This window comes from Lagopus muta, chromosome 2 (assembly GCF_023343835.1).
Source record: "Lagopus muta isolate bLagMut1 chromosome 2, bLagMut1 primary, whole genome shotgun sequence".
Taxonomy (NCBI): Eukaryota; Metazoa; Chordata; class Aves; order Galliformes; family Phasianidae; genus Lagopus; species Lagopus muta.
Genome location: NC_064434.1, coordinates 56147511 through 56165108, shown reverse-complemented (window position 1 = coordinate 56165108; position 17598 = coordinate 56147511). Strand labels below are relative to the sequence as shown.

Here is a 17598-nt window from a genome sequence, read left to right as displayed (position 1 = left end):
TGATGGTTGTATATTTTTGCTTACACAGCCTACATTCAAGATACGTTTCTTAATTCATTCCAAGCTTGAAGCCAGGGGTGATTCTAGAGAAGGCATTTCTGAAACACTTTTTTTATGGGTTAAGAGAAGGGTGCAGTTGTAGATTTCATTATGAGATTAGTTTTAATTCTGAGTACATGAATGTTTACTCAACTGTGAATCTCCTATGCTGCTCAGGAGGCCTACAGGACTGTATAATTTTATGAATTTCCTGCACTTGCAAATGTTTTCTGCAGCCAGGACACTGACAGAATACTGCACCTCTTAATTTGTGTATGCAGGACTTAAGCGTACTCCTACAACATGCCTTCTGTCACCACAGAACAATAGGTTAACTAACTGGAACCACAAATCCCATTCTGAGAAAATTCCATTGTATTTGAGCATGTCTGCGCAGCTCTAGCATGAAGAATATCGCAGTTTATAGAGGTGGGTTAGTATTCTACAAGGGACAGGCCAGAGCTCCAGTAGCTCAGAGTTTATCCTTTAATTACCAGGTGTCTTGGCAACATCCCGCAGCAATTCGAAGAGCAGATCCAGAGTTGGAGGTTGGTGCTGGCGGGGACAGTTGGATATGGCAGTTGTTAATTCTTCCAGCAGAATAATCCAGACATTGATAAGGCCTACAAGTAAGAAAACAAACTTTAAAAAGCAGTGTGACACTGCACTGACTACAGGTGGAACGTGCCCTCAGAGAGTAATGGAAACTAAGCAATTAAATAACTTAAAAGATTGTAAGTACTTTCTCATTTCACTGCTGTGGTATAATTGCAGAGGGCAATATCAGTTTTTGAAAAGATTGTCTCCTTTTCTTTCCCTTTAATTTAGTTTCATGTTTTGTCCCACACTTCCTCCTCTACATACCTTTTTCTGGTCTAAGTTTGCCATTCCCACTAGTCCAATTCCTGTTTTATTTTTTTTTTAAAGTTATTTTCAAGTCTTGAGTGACAAGTTAGCCAATGAAAATTGAATCTTCTAGTTCTTTCTTAATAAGCATAAAAAAAAATAATAATAAAATAAAAAATAATAAATAAAAATAAATAATAATAAATAATAAATAATAATAAAATAAATAATAATAATAATAATAAAAAAAGTCCAGTAATGAAATGAATGTCCTCTAACGTGTTTTACAAAAGATAAAGGTACAAAAGATATGGTACATGTCCAAAGAAAATGCTCAGCCCTTCTAATGCTTTGAATTGCCCCTACAAAAAGATTCAACTAGACTAGATGTGTTTTATTTGCACTTTGAAATTTCAACTGGAAAAATTAAAACCATAAGAATGCACAGGAAATCCTGCAAGTGGTAGAGTTGTATGTGAGATACATAACACTAAGGGATCTCACTAGTACCGCAAATCTGCCCAGAACGGTTTGCACCTGTTTTGTACAGAATTATTTAATTATCTTTCTAAGTGAGGAAATAGCACAACTCACTCAGCACTAAGTCTGGCTATCTTCAAATCTGGAAGAGCTAAAAACATTCTCTGTTAGCAACTTATTGAATAATTTGGCATGGAATAAAAGACACTATGAAAATACATTGCACTACCCTAAGGCAAAGTAGGCTAAAACATTCTGCAAGATCTTCGAACTGACTTTTCATAGAATCACAGAATCACCAAGGTTGGACAACACCTCCAAGACCATCCAAACCAACCATCCACCTGCCACCAATACTTCCCCACTAAACCACATTCTTTAGTACCGCATCTACATGTTTCTTAAACAGCTCCAGGGATGGTGGCTGAACCACCTCTGTTGTCAGCCTCTTCCAGTACCTGACCAATCTTTTGGAGAAGAAATTTTTCCTAACAACCAACCTGAATCCCCCTGTTGCAACTTGAAGCCATTCTCTTCAGTCCTATCATTAGTTATATAAAATAATCCTTTCAAGGACTTGCAGAGAGCTGTAAATTCTCCCCTGAGCCTTCTCTTTTCCAGACTAGATTATAGTCTCCTCAGGTGCTCCTCATAGGGCTTGTGCTTCAGACCCTTCACCAGCTTTGCTGCCATTCTTTGGACACTTTCCAGGGCCTTGATGGACATCTTTCTTGAAGAGAAAGGCCCAAAACTGAACAAACTACTCAAGGTGTGGCCTCACTAGTGCTGAGTACAGAGGGATGATCACTCGCTCCTACTGGCAGCACTTCTGATACAAGCCAGGATGCCACTGGCCTTCTTTGGCTACCTGAGCACACTGCTGGCTCATGTTTAGCTGAGCATCAACCAACACCCCCCAGATCCATACTTCTTCCACATAGTCTTCTACCCATCCATTCTGACCCAAGCCAGTAGCGTTGACTGGAGTTGTTGTGGTCAAAGTGCAGGACTCATCACTTTGTCTTGTTAAACTTAATCACATTATTCTTAGCCCAGCTATCCAGCCTGTCCAGATCCCTCAGAGGAGCCCTCCTACTCCCTGGCAGATCACCACTTTCTCCCAGCTTGCTGTTGTGCGCCAGCTTACTGAGGGTGCACTCAATCCCCTTGTCCAGGTCACCAATAAAGATATGGAACAGGACAAGCCCCAATACCAATCCTTGGGGAACATCACTCATGATGGGTCGCAAGCTGGATTTAACTCTAATCACCACCACTTTCTAGGCCTTACCCTCCAGCCAGTTCTTCATCCAGCAAAGAGTGTCCAAGCCATAGGCTGCCAGCTTATCTAGAATACTGTGGGACACAGTGTCAAAGGCTTTTCTGAAGTCTAGGTAGATGATGTCAACAGCCCTTTTCTCAAGGACCCCAGTGCCCAGTGAGGCACTGCCTTCTGTTTTTGTAAACTCGGTTTACTTAGCATTGTTCTAATACATTACCAGCTCCTGCTTCAGAGGGCCAGCATGGATTCAGAAGAACTATGTCTGCATTTCTCTATTGCTTGGCTCCATGCACATCTAGTTCCAGTGTTCTTCAAACACCTGATTAATCCACAACCCACAAAAGCAACACGGATAACTAGGAGAATAATGTTCGTCCTTTTTCTGGAGGTCACAGCACTTCCTACTGATTTTAGTTCATTTGGTTCAACAGACCATGGCACTTAAGTTTGGAAACATATTTAAGTAAGCATTCTTTATCTTTGTAAACTTGACTCAACACTGACAGTTTTTCTGTGAAAGGAAGGGCTGTCAGCATCAACCTCAAAAGGTTTTCATTCCTTAACAGTAGTTGTGGTTCCAGAAAGTACTTTTGTGTTTGCTCTCAGACATATGTCTGTATTCGCTGTATTATATAACATGTTAAGTACCCTGATATTTATTCATTTTATTACAATATCATTGCCTTCTCCCATGACACTGGTTGCATTTTTCTCATACATGAGTTGTAGCTTTTAACATACAGAAATTGACAGGATCTGAACTCTAAGTTGTATGTGCATACAGACAACAGACACAATAAACTCTGTGAAGTTTTTCCCCTCCTTTTTGCTTTCAGCAGTTGGCAAAATTTACAGTGACATGTAAAAGAAACAATTGATTAATCCTACATTTCCTGCTTTCAATGCACTTACCAGTGTCATCATCAAAGTCAGAAAGGATGCACTCAATGCCATCCTCACTGCTGGCTGACTGCTCCTGCACTCTTCGGGGCATATTAACCAGCCGGCCACTGAGGAAAATAGGTTTCAAGGGCATTTTGTAGATTTTGGCTAACAACTAAAAAAAAAAAAAAAAAAAAAAAGGAGAGAAAAAAAATACATAAGAGAAACGTCACTACTGTTAGCTCTGTTTTATAGTAACTGTGCAAATAAGAATTTATGTCACTCTGGATGTGCTACTGTTAGGTTTTGAATGTTTTTTTTTTTTTTTCCCCACATGCCCTTCAGCTCTGATTGCTGTTACCTCCTCAGTTTTCCTGCTGTTAGCTGGCTCAGAACACATAAGGATCCTTCAGATTGCCAGTCTCTATCTGGCAGTGCAGCCTCTTAACAGCAGCTCTGTAGTAAATCCTATTGTATTCATGCATTGTACCTAACCAGTGATGCAAAGCCTCGAGGACAGGACTGTCTCCTAGGCCATGTTAGTACCTGTGCAAGATTGTTCACTATACCTGAGAACATCTCCTGAGGTAATCAAGCGCAGGAAGGCACAAGTCTGTAGATGCTGATCCTGATCCTGGCACACAGTCACCCATCTCCTTACAATCTACTTCCCCTGGGGATGGGAAAGGCAGCAGTGGGAGGGACAGAAGAGAAACAAACAGGATTAGCTTTGTTTTTCATGCAGTTGAATTCCACTGTCTGAATAGAATGCAGAAATCATCCTTTGTCTGATCTTATTAGATGACAACTGAATGATTCTCATATCTTGCTTTTTGATGTGCAACCACAAATGGGACAAACTTATCTCATGAAACTAAGAAACCTAGAAGAAATATGACAACATTTCTACACAAGGGATGCAAGTTCTCCTTGCTGTACTGGACGAGCAAGTTTATTTCTCTTTTGTAATAATAATTACAATTCCAGTCCGTCATCACGAGCTGAATTCTGTCCCCCATTGATATAAATGGTGAAATAACTTAACAGGAAAGGAATAACTGCAGTTAGGTACTTCCAAACCTTACTATCCCTGTGGATCCTTTGGCCTAAGTTGTATTCATATATATAAAGAAAAAAAACAGTTCACCTTTACTGTTTACTAGAAATTTTGCAATTTACGTACGGGAAAAATATACCAATTTTACAGTTCAATGAAAACTGTTTAACTGCAACAATCAAGGCAAGCAAAAGAACTTGTGGGTTGAATGACCCAGCAGCACTCTTCTCTACTCTGAAGTTCGGTGAAACACCAAGATTACACTGAGACTTGACACACCTTGTCTCTGCTGTCCTCAGTAACGCAACAGAAAAATTAATGCTTATGATCTCAATCAAGGTTCAGCAGGTTTTCAGCACTGCATATGCAAAACACTGCTGAGGTGGGAAAGGGTGCAAAGAAGCCATGTAGCTTTGACCTCTAAATATAAGACATACCATCTGTTACAAACAATCTGTGCTGTCACTGCACAGTGCCAGGGTCATATCTCCATTATTGTGTTCTTTTATTTTTTTTAAAACTGAACTTACGCGAGTCCTGATGTAAATAAGATCAAATGACGAAAACATTTAAAAGAGAGAAATGTATCTTTGCTTCTATTATAACTCATGCCCTTGATAACATTCAAAATGTTTCCGAAGTTCTCTTTCAATCATTTTGGACTTTATTCTTGAGAAACTGAGACACTGCTTCTCTTTTCCCTACAGTACTCTGTATTACAAAGCAGGATTCTCATTTTTGGCAGAATCAAGTTTGACATAGCGTAAGTTAATAAAATATAAGGAAAATAAAAGCATTTACCCAGTCCTTTCACAAACTTCATAAGGCACATAATATAACTGGTGGCGGCATTGGCAAAGACCTGGATGCTGTCAGTGTTTAGGAATGCTTCAAAGACATCAAACACTGGGGCCTGGCGTTTCCCTGTGGAAATAACAAGATGAGGACTTTTTCCCATCCCCCATAAAGATGAATTTCCAACAGTTTCTAAACAATTTAGCTGAATCTGTAGGATCAATTCTGTTCCGGGAAGAGACAGAAATGCTCCAGTCATCTTAGAAGTAAAAACTAACATGCTTTTTCCTCTTTTGCTCCCAAGGCAACTCGCGTAACCCTACATTGAAAGTAATGCTGACTCCTTTCTTCACAACATCTATAAAAAATGTCTGCTTACCAGTGCCCACATGGTAAGAGCAGGTACATGTAATCAGCAGTTGTGTAACATTTTTGTTTAGTGGAGCCTTAGTCCTAACTGTCAAGACGACACGGCAGTCACACTGAAAACTATTCTGACTCTTCTGATACAGTGACAAAATAGCTTCGTTTTTCCTAAGTAGCTAATCAGTCTACAGAAGCTGTATAAACTTGCATTTTGCCATGATAATAACAGATCTGAAAGACAAAATTTCGGATGCAAACCATACCCCTCATGCATGGCTTGTAACATTTATTAACCTGTAAATGTGTCAAAAGGACAGATTAAAATTATTTGTCCTAACTACCCAGCTTCCATACTTGCAATCATGTCTGAGAGAGACGTAGGATCAATTGTAAAGCAAATGATTTGTAACAGCACTAGTAATTAGAATCCCTGTGATCGAGTGCTTGGACAAGTACCTACCTGGAGTATCACACCAATTGACATTGATGTTTAAGAGCAGGAGGTTTCCCATGGTAAGAAAGACGGTTGACACAAGAGGCAGTCACTGTATGCAGTCACTACAGCAGGGCAGTGACAACTATGCTCAGCACTCACACACTACCATTTTGAACTCAACTATGCTCAGCACTCACACACTATCTTTTTGCTCAAAAGTATTCAAGTAGGTTTGAAGCATTTTTTTCTTATTATACTCATCTGCCAGAACTGAAAGGATAGAAATGAAATTATCTCTGCTTTTACTCTCAACCTAATAAATCAGATACGTTAGTACAGTCTTAGAGTATAACAGTGCCTTTGTGAGCTATACTGTTTCAGAGTATCTATTCAGGTCAGGCATTTAAAATGTACTGAGTTATTTCTTGGGGCCTCAAGGAATTAGATTGCGAAACAGAAGAATACACAAAATAGTCAGTGCTGAAGACCTTACCCATAGAGTATTCTCCTACAAGGTACTCTTTAACCTCTGACTTATTGCCGCTGTGAACTGTTTCCAGGGCACTGAACAGGGGTCTCCATCCTGACTGGATCTGGGTAGAACACATTTCCACCAGCTCTCCTATGGAGGTGACCACCTGCAAACAGTGTAGGAAAGGCTCAAAGAATAAAACCAGAACTAATACAAAGCTGGACCTGCAGAAGGAATGAGGAAGGCTTTAAACACGTTTCTAGATATACTCTTTTATCTGGATTTCAAAATCTAGACTTTTTTTTTTGTTAGATAATTTAATTAAATCACTTTAAAGCCAGATGCACTTCTACTAAAGAGCTAGTCTAAGCAATAAACAGGTAAGTAGTCAGGGGCAGAGTTCTGAAAACACAGTGCTTCTGCATTGTATAACATTATTCTCTAAAGGTACTATTATAATGCCTGGTGTGCTAGAATCTTGGGAAATGTAACAATAATTTGGTAGGTTCAAGTATCACATTTGGGTCTGCTCCTGAAGGAAGACCTGACTGTGGAATAGGGCCACACATGTATCATTCACAACTGCTTTACAGAAGAAAAATAAGCTACACTGAACAGCAACATGTCAAGGCTCTTTTGAAGTACAGAAAGATATCTGTATGCTACCATAATGCTGATTTAGGTAGGCAGGGCCCTCCTGAATTCCTGAAGATAATTGAGGGACACCATTTGAAGGGCATTTGGGAAATATTCAAGTGGATCAAGTGCACTCTGCTGACCATCCTTCTTATGGGCATGGTAGGTCAGATACAGGGACCCTAGTCAGGGCCGACTTGCCTGGTCTTGCACATCCTCATCACACAGCTCCAGCTGCATGATACGCTCAAAGGGGCGGAAAAGTGACTCATTAAAATGAAAATGAGAAGGTTCATTCCAGTCTGTCAGCACTTCGGTAAGGATGTCATGGATGAAAGAGACAGCCTTCCGAGACACATGCCTCTCCTTGTGACAGGCAGCCTGCAGGGAGAGGAAGAGTATAAGACTTCACCCAAACACAAAAGCACTTCATGATGCCAAACCCTAATGAGAGCTTCAACATGACTAGAGAGCCCATTTGCCAAGGAAATGGGAAAGTACTGCTATGGAAATGGGTGATTGAGACTATGAGCTGCTTGGGGTCTCACAGATGCCTAAAGATTTAACAAAAATTGAAGGAGCAGACAGCTAAAAATAAATTAAATAATAAACCCCACAGAACAGATCTCATGTCAAGTACTACCTTTTATTGCTACCAGGTGACAATTTTTCCCTTTTAAAATTTTTTATGTATATACATCATATTTGATAAAAAGTGGCATTTGGTCATGCTTATATTTGGCCATTTATGGAATTTAAAAGTGAAGAGAACAGATCAAATAGGACACAATGTCAAGGGCTGTTACATATTTCAAGAAGACCATTATGCCTTCTTCAGCTGTTCCAGCTTTGCCATCCCTTGCACACATTCCCATCTTCTCCCCAGTCCTACCTCCACCAGGTGAGGTGCCACCAGGCTCCAGCAGCGCATGAGGTGGAGCAGTGGGCGGGATTTACTCCTCACAATTCTGAGCATGGCATCACCAAGTCGGAACAAGTGAAGTGCACTTCTCCTGTCCTGGGTGGATTTTACTTCTCCTACAAGGGAGTAAAACAAAATAAACAGAAGCGTAAACAAAAAGCTGCTCCTTCATCTCTGGATGTCTAAAGAGAAATGTAAATCAGGTTCAAAATTTATAATGCTCAGCCAGAAAGAAATCAGTGTAAAACACAGCTTATACCTGGGTAGGTAAAAGAACAGGAGATAGACCCAAGCTTTATGAACAATGCAATAAAAACATCTTATTTTCCTTTGAGGGAAGATTTTTTGGGAACGTTTTTAAGACATAACAACTTGGAAAATAATGCATTATAATTCAATTATGATATCCAGTATGGATAAAAGCAGACAAGCAAGGAGGTAAACAATTGCTACTGAGAGCCAAATAGTAGTTGTGAAGACTTTTGGTGACATCTACAGGAAAGAATATAGACTGCAGATTATTTTGCATTGCTTTGTCTTTTGTACTTATTACCACACAATTGGCGAGAAGCATAGAATTTGAGAAAAGGATCACGTGTTCTACAGCCACTAATACTTTTACTTCCTACTGAAAACAATTTATCTTCCTTTCCTCTTATAATATTTGAAAATATACTTCATTGTCTCATTAGAATATGCTAGTTTAAAATATGTATATGCCACTTTCAGTGTAAAAATATATATCCAATTAATTGCCCTACCTTAATGTGGATATCATTATTACTACTACTGTTGACTTACTACTACACATAATGCCATACCTTTTTTTACTTAAAAAAAAAAAAAAAAAAAGCAATTGGAGACAAGGAGGAACCAAAAAAGAATGACTAATTTTTATACTGAGATAATGCTAAGTAACACCCCAGAGAAAGGAGAAACCAATTAAGTTTTCATGTCTGCTACAGGACAGACAACTTTCTACAGGTTTTGTACTGTAAGGTATATGCTTCACTTTGCTGGGGAAGAGTAAGCAGACAACTTCCACTGCTGAATTTTTCATTTCTCAATTGCATGCTTCATTTGTTATCACTCATTTTATGAACACTTCTAAGCAAATGTCCTTTGAAGCGTCTCACAGCAGGGGTTGATGTGGTCCTTGTCTAAAAAAAGTTCTTTGTCTTTTCTAAAGATTTTGCAGTACTCCTACAGAAAGATCTTATTAGAATAAATACTGTTTTCTTTATACCCTGAAATTTAAGTGGAAAAATTAAAACCTTAAGAAAATGTTGCAAAGTACTAAAAGGTAGTACAAAGCTAATTTTGCAAGCCATACAGCTGTATGTGAGACAAAGAAGTCTGTGTTTTTTTGTTTTTTTTTTCTACCTGGCATTGCTAGGGAGTAATCAACTGTATCTGTGACAGAATGGAAAAGTTGGGCCTGAGAAGCCTTCTTGAGCTGGTAAAGGAAGCCTGCCAGTGCCATCAAATTTAACTTATCAGCAGCATCTTCAAAGAGCCTGTGAATAAAAGAACAGAAATCAACTGAAAAATTCATGATATGGAGACTTAAATGTATTTGCAAGAGGAAAACCTTTACATGTACATAACTGCTGTGTGTTGCCTCTGGCAACACACACAGCAAGACCTTGATCCAGAAATATTATCAATTGGAGGGTGGTAGAGTGTTGTAGGACCAAACAGAACCCTTCCAAGATACAAATGCAGCACTATAACAAAAAAGCACTTTTTCAAGGAATCACCACTGCCCCTTAAGTGGATCTTAATTGCATAAACAGTTCATAAACAATAATTACAAAAAACTAATATGCTCAGCTCTCCCAACTTACATCATCAGAGCTTCACTGATCATAGCAGTTTGCTCCATCTGAAAAGCCCCTTAACATGACAAAGAATTGAATTTAAGTCTTAGATCTAAAGCTGCTGTATCTGAATTGCAGTGTAGGAATATAAACAAGAGCCATTATTTTCAACTGCAATGAGCTCTTAAGATTTAAGAGATAAACCTGTACCCTTAAAATTTTGCACAGATTGGAAGCAACTTTCCACAGAATCACAAAGAAATTTCACATGGTACAGCATTAAGTTAACACAATCATGATTCCCTGATTCTGCTTTCCATGAAAAACTTTCTGTTGTTCTGACAGTAGGAACTGCTTCCATCCCTTCCTGTCAAGGCACAACACCTATTTTTTTCTTGGTCTGCTTTAATGAACAAACAAAATAGATTAACTTACATGCAAGCAATAGAACTACCACTCCTAGGATGCATGTGATTTACTGGTGGATTCAGACATACCCAGCCCAGCACTTCCAAAAAGCAGGGCAAGTACAGCAAAGGTGCAGAAAACCAAGTCTATTAAGAGCTGCTGGCTGTGATACGTAGCTCCCCTGTAAAACTCAACTGAAGCAAGTGGCTGCAATAGACATAAGGATCAGGGCCCACTGCATCACAGAAAGGTCTATGCTGGTCTTGTTTTAGGAGCAGAGAATCTAGTGACACTTTTACCTGTCTGCTTGTGTGGAGAGTGTGAGAACAGCCTTGGCAGCACTGGTCCCACACAGCAAGCTGCCTCCACGGAAGTCGAAAGCTCTGCCCTTACTGCTCTCCTTGACAAGCTCCTGGATGGAAACTGGCTGAATGACAGGATTACTGCTGAGGGTGGTCTCCTGCTCAGGGGTCTGTTCCTGAGGAGTCTCTCCCAGCTCAGTGTCTGAATGTGGGCCTCCAGGTGCCTGCTGTGACTGGGTGATGGTAAGGCAGGGCTGGGAGGTGCCATCACTGAAGTGGGTGTGCTCCAGAGTGCTGATGTACTCACACACCCTGAGAACAGAAGGAAAAGACAGATTAAAGCCACAGAACAACAGCTCCTGTGTCCCTAAATCAGAGGACTCACTGAAGAAATGCTTGAGTCTCTACTCAAGTCAGAAGCATGCTGTAAGCAAAACTCTCAGACACATCACAGACAGTGTGTCATCTTACATCCCTTGGCCTCCCATGTCCTCATATAGCAAACAGCCTATCTGAGGAACTTGAATGGCCATTTAGGTTTCAGGATCTGACACAGTCTTCTGACAACACTGAAGTTTCTAAGCATTGATTTAGTCTCCAAACAGATGTGGAAAGAAGTGATTTTTCTCTTACAGATATTTAATTCAATTTAATTACAGTTAATTCACTCTGTTACTGGCTATGAAGAAGACTCCCAGAATATGTAAAGTCCTTTTTCTCAGACTGGTACTTCATGGCAAGACATTGAAAATTATGTTTCTTTTGGGAAAGCTAAGTACCTGAACACATGAGGCCAGCAGTCTTGATTGTGGCTTCCCATCTCCAGGCCCACGTTTAGGACTGCATCCATACACAAAACATGAGCAGTGTGTAGGCAGACACCCTGCACTTTCCCCATCTGCTCCAGTTTCTGCTCCACTTTCTGTTTCACTGCAGCACAAAAAACCAAAAAGAACATTGCCATCTCCAGCTTTTAAACAAACATTTGCTTCTTCATACGGTGGTAATAAAGGTATACAGCCTGAAAGCTACAAAAGAAGTTTGAATTTAGATAAAAAACAAACTACAGAATCTCATTTTTTCCACATAAACATAAGGCAGTTTTAAAATGAAAACCCCTGTGGACTGATTTTATGAAAAATCAGTCTGAGATTGACATCCTCTAGCCTCAAATTCACATCTTATTGCCCACAGAACATATGTAGCATTGCCAGCAATAGTACATGTTCCTATTCTGTGCTGGCTGGATTTTTATTTATTTATTTTTTACTAAAATCTCTTTTGCAATAGAAAAAAGGGTTTGTGGATTACACGTCATATCCATGTAAAAGTCCCAACAAAGAGCATTTGCTAATGGACTCTGGCCACTACTACTACCTTTTTTTGCTTCTATGCAGGCTGGCCAACTCAATTCAGTTATATTGAGCAGAGCGCTCAAAAGATAGCTTACCCTCAGACCTCAGGTTTGTTTTCTCTACTAAGACACTGAAATCAGTGCCAAGTAGGGTCATCAGTGCAAATGTATACTTTGTTATGGGTTTCTTGCCATTAGAAATCAGATGTTACCTGATCTCCAACCAGCCATAAAAGACATTATTGACTTTCACTGTGTGAGGAACTTCTGCACAGGGGTGCAAAACATTTTAGCTGGTATAACTTTTCTTTAATTTCTTTAATTTCTTTAATCGTTAACTTCCTTTAACATGATTCAAGACAAGTCAGGTTCAGTTTATGTTCTCACACAACACAGCAACAAAATACTGTTTTTCTGATGCCCTCTCATTGTAAAAGTGTCACAAAACTTGGGAAGTGCACATTAAAAAAAAAAACAACAAAAAGCAGTTAACCTTACTTGCTGTTTAGCTGATTTCAGTTCCATATAAATTACAATTAACATGACATATTGTTAAGAACCTACCACAGCAAGACATTTATTGAAACCTCTAGACTTACTTGCCCTATGCCTATAAAAAAATAATCCCTCTCTGTCGTTCTTTTGTGTATAGCAAAGTACCTTCCATCTGCATCTCTGCAAACAATATGAGATAAGGTAGATCATTTAATCACATTGTCACCTTGAGCTATAGCATCACTGGGCTCTTGGATTTCTTTTTCCTCTTTCTCTTCTTGTACACAGGATGCAGCAGCCATTTGGGCAAGAGCAGATGCACAGTTAGCAGCAACTCCTGTAAACAAACAGCAGAATGTTTAGTTAGCTTTTCCTCCTTAACCTCAAGCAATCTGAATAACAGGTTGAGTCAAGTAAATGGATGTATATGTCTATGTTGTAGGTAAGGTGGGTTCTATGAGAAGTTCTACAGGTTCCTTGATCATCCCAGACTAGAAAAGAATACTGCTTTCTCTTCCAAATTCACGTAGGGAAAGTTATAGTCCTATTTTGTGAGTGTGCCACGGCAACATAAAACACAGCAGTACCTAGGGCACAGCTCAGGCGGGCTGCCCTCCTCAATCCATCCAAACTCAAACATATGGAGTCCTTCTCCTTTTGGTTCTGCTCTTTGGCTCCTTCTGCTCCCAAGATGAATGCCAGCCCCTTGGAGCTGCCTGCCATGCGACCAGTCAGCGGTGTGGACAAAGTGTCAATCAAGTTCTTCCAACAGCCAATTAAGAGGTATCGGGCAAAAGCAACTCCTGGAGTGAGAAATGCATTACTATCACTACTGGAAAATGACATAGCAGCATCTCTATTATCAACAGTTAAAAAATGCAAAAAAAGAAGTCATAAATGTCCCCTGCATGCTGGACTTCATATGATGGTAATAAAGGTAAACAGCCTGAAAGCTACAAAAGAAGTTCATATGCAGGATACACTGATACACTTCCTTCAAATCTTAAACTGCTGTTCTTAAACCCAAGTGTGTTTATGGTATAGAACAATTCACCATTGGTAGATACACTTGTGCTTACAATATATTCTCAATACCTGCAACAACAGAATCATCTGTCTTCTGATTCTGGGAAAGAGGAGATTGAGCTGAAGCAGATGCCATCAACTGGCCACCAACCGTACTGCTTCCCAAGCCATCGATGTCTGACAGAATATCAAAGAAAACAACAGATTACTTACTATTCAACAAACAGATGGCAAAAAGAAAGTATCTCTTACTGGATCCACGTTCAAGCAGGTTTTGGTGCCCCTGATTTCTCATGTATGCTTTTTAGATTCTCTTTTCTGGCAGCCTGGTGAAGCCTTGGTATAAATATAAGTTGTGGCACTTTATATTCTTTGCCTGGTATCACCAGCTTTTTCTTATAGAGTGGAAATACCCTTACTCCCAAGAGCTCCCTGAAATTACACAGTCAGCGGAAATTCTGGTAAAGATTACATGGTATTTCTTATTGTTTTGGACCTTCTGCAGACTTATGCACAATCTCTGCATTTCTGAGTATTTCCTTTAAAATCTTGCTAAATCCTGTAACCATGTGTTCCCATATCTCACAGTCCCCCCGACACACTGGGATCCTATTTTCTAAACGGAATTGTTAGTGGGTTAGACCTACATGGGTTCAATGTCAACATTTACTCCAACACAAGACTAATTTGCAATGCAGAGTATAATATTAAGGACACTGGCCTGACTTGCTTCCTAGAAGCCCGTCTGTCTCTTTTTCACATAGCTATCATTTTTCCAAAAGTGTTTGTTTCAGCTTCCCAACTGACCGCTCATCATACAATATTTAAAGGAAACGCTGGTCTCAACACAGTCAGCAACAACCTCTCAGAACATTGCTCTCTGATTACCAGTTAATGGCTCAGCTGAAGCAGTGTTCTCCATACATACACTGTTCTAATTACTTCTTTGCAATCATACAGTATGTACATTCAGAAAGACAGTGTATTTTACACCACTGTAGTATCATAGGCACCCTGTTGCCTTTCAGCAGATCATATAAGATATTTTTTTCTCTCAAATGAAGCTAAGGATTGTTTTTCATTACTTGTTAGAGATGCTCTGGGTTTTCAGCTTCTCACTACTGCCATTTGGCATATCCCTAGCATAGCACAAATCTGAACCGAAGGGGGAAAAATCTGTGGAAAGCTTCCAAGACCAGAATCCACTATTTATATTTGTTTGTACCAAAGGCATACAGAAATGGCTTTGCTATGACATCAAGAAAACAGCAGACTTACCACCCATCATTAAAAGGTACCAAACCTGCTGTAACTGAAGTTGAGAGAACTAAAATATGCTCTGGTTCAGTATACAAATCAACCTTTCCCGTCCCCACCATACTGTCAAACATTCTTCTGTATTCATTTGGCCAGAATATGCAGAACTCTCCTTTATGCATACACTTAAATGTAACCTCGGACAGATTTTAAAAATTTCAACACAGTGGTGCTACTAAAGTCATCCTATGGAAAGAGAAAACTGCATATCACATCTTCATGTTGTGTAAACTGAAGAAGTTCAGAGAAGTTCAGTGAGTGACCTAGCCTATAACTGACTGGAGAGCCTAGCAGCTGTGTGATTCAGGTATATTCATTATATACAACAGGGTCCAGATTACAAGTCATTTAAATAAACATAATATACTTTTTTAAAGGTAACCAAAATTCACATGATTTTACACATAAGTTATTAGGAATACCAGTAGGATACTGGGTCCAGTAGCATTTAAAGAAGTGCATTTCTTCCTTACAACTCCTGAAGTCTATCAGTATCTCCTGAAGCAAAAGGCAGCCACCTTTCAGAGAAAATAAAAGTGCCTTTTTTTTATTATTATTTTTATTTTTTAATTCCATATCATCATCATTTATCTTAATTAGCATGCATTCCTCTGGAGACAATAAGGAGGAGTCTCTGCTCATCTGGATCTTGATAATAATTTTGCCTTTGGGAAATTGCCACCACACAGATGATAACCCACAAGTTGAGCAAACAAGTCATTCCAGTCTATTTAGCTTTGGGTCACATTGACCACAGAGATTCAAGACTACTACAAAGTTTCAGTGGATTTATTTGTTTTCAGACCCAGAGTTTAAAGTTTCCTGTCTGACCCAGAACAAGCACTTCGGTATTTGCCACCACTGAGTGGTGCACATTAGTGAAACACCACTCACTGCCTGATTACACAGTATGTGATGGACCAAAGCAGAATGTTACTGTAGCTTGTTTTAGACACAATTGGAAGTTAGTTCCTGCCATCATAACATTGTACTAACCAGTCAGCATGGTAATAAGTGGAAGGCTGTGTTCTTCAGGGCTTCCCCAGTATCCAGCTTCCCCTAGCATGTTCCTTTCTAGTACCTGGTGGTACAGTTCTTCAACCCAGGCTTGGGAAAATATCATCAACACTCCACTGGACTGTACCTGCTTCATGAACTCTTTCTGCAGGCAACCACAAAAGCCAGAAGTAAGACAACAGTAAGTTCTACAGCATGAGTTTCTAGCACTAGATCCATTCCTAAGCATAAGGTGATGCAGAAGTAGAAATGAAGTTATACAAGACTAAGAACTAACAGAGAATTATAGCGTGTCTCTATGGTGAAAATGACATGAACATAATTCTCGTTGGAGAATACACGAATGAAGAGCTTTTCCTTCTCTTATTGTAGATCATGCAAGACACAAATAATAATGACAGTTCTCATACAGCAACAAAGGCACAAGATGATCTCATTTTCACAGGGTGGGGATAGAATCTCAACTCCATTAAAAACAAATTTGTGGCACCTAATGCTGCTTGTCCAGCAGTCAGGCCCTTTTGCATTGAACAGCTATCACAGACAAACTGGGGTTCAATTAAATGCATCTGAACTATTTTCAGTAATACTTAGGTATTAAAACCTAATTATCTTTCACTCAGACAACTGATGCCTTCATCTGTATAAATGCAAAGCTGGTATTAAGCAAGACATTTATTAATATGCTCAGAAGTATCTGCAAGATGAAGGCACACACCTTTATAGTAGGGACTAAAAATACTTAATATATGACACACTGGCAGTGAAGATTTGTTACAAAGATGCAGCATCCATCAAAATGACTGCTTCTTTAATGATAATCAGTAGGCAGCATTCATTCCTCCCTGAATTGCAGAGAAGCTGCGTAATTCAGATGCATGATGTTTATCATGCAAAATTTATAAGTAGCTTGCTTCATTTGCAATTATTATTTCTCCACTTAGCAAGTATCATGAAGGACACTTACATGCGGGCTGCTTTACGTGAAAGGAAATGAAACAATCTCTTTTCAAGCATTTTCTCTGTATTCACCAACTCACCAGCAACACGGGAGCTTGGGGAGGCTTCTTCCTGTAGTAATCTGAGTTGGCCAATTTCAGGTTTAGCAGCAGAGTATAATGAGAGACCATGTAGAGACTGTCTGCATTCATCAGAGTTTGGAAGCTGAAATTTGGGTTTCCTTCAAATCCTGGTGAGTGCATCGTACCTAACAAAAACACCATGTGAGCTCTCATATTTTACACAGATTTTGCCTGGAAAAAAAGATCAGAAACTAACCCTAGCATTCCAGCAGCAACAGATTGCTAGAATAGTTAATGAATCGTCAGCAGTAGTTGCTCTATTTAATGTACTAGGGAGTAGAGAACTAAACAGACCATCCATAATGCAGTGCTGCAGCACACAATAAAGTCCAGTCACAGTCCAGCAAAGAAATATGCTTAATTTGAAGTGCATAAGGAGCACCAGTATTCACTAGGATCTCTGCCAGGTACAAAGCAAAGGGCAGGATACATCTGCAGTGGTAACCAGAAAGGTGAGGTGGGTAGGGGCAGAGGCATGGCCTGTGTACTTACAGGAAATTGAGCATACTTGGCACAAACGGTGCTAATGAGAGACACAGATCAGTTAACATCCCAGTAAAGTTG

The 17598-nt window shown here is 39.6% G+C and overlaps 1 protein-coding gene across 7 annotated transcripts in view; it reads right to left on the bottom strand.

Annotated features, from left to right (window-relative positions):
- ARFGEF3 (ARFGEF family member 3) overlaps positions 1 to 17598 on the bottom strand; it is an 82035-nt gene that overhangs the window by 10659 nt on the left and 53778 nt on the right. For all 7 annotated transcript variants that reach the window (XM_048935434.1, XM_048935427.1, XM_048935429.1 and 4 more), the window contains 15 exons: positions 16993 to 17159; positions 15932 to 16097; positions 13688 to 13795; positions 13180 to 13395; positions 12819 to 12929; positions 11523 to 11673; positions 10741 to 11055; positions 9597 to 9730; positions 8184 to 8329; positions 7493 to 7672; positions 6677 to 6821; positions 5388 to 5510; positions 4099 to 4202; positions 3560 to 3704; positions 534 to 662 (listed from right to left, as the gene is read on the bottom strand). In XM_048935434.1, the coding sequence (XP_048791391.1) occupies positions 534 to 662; positions 3560 to 3704; positions 4099 to 4202; positions 5388 to 5510; positions 6677 to 6821; positions 7493 to 7672; positions 8184 to 8329; positions 9597 to 9730; positions 10741 to 11055; positions 11523 to 11673; positions 12819 to 12929; positions 13180 to 13395; positions 13688 to 13795; positions 15932 to 16097; positions 16993 to 17159 (2340 nt within the window). The remainder of the gene's footprint in view (positions 1 to 533; positions 663 to 3559; positions 3705 to 4098; positions 4203 to 5387; positions 5511 to 6676; positions 6822 to 7492; positions 7673 to 8183; positions 8330 to 9596; positions 9731 to 10740; positions 11056 to 11522; positions 11674 to 12818; positions 12930 to 13179; positions 13396 to 13687; positions 13796 to 15931; positions 16098 to 16992; positions 17160 to 17598) is intronic.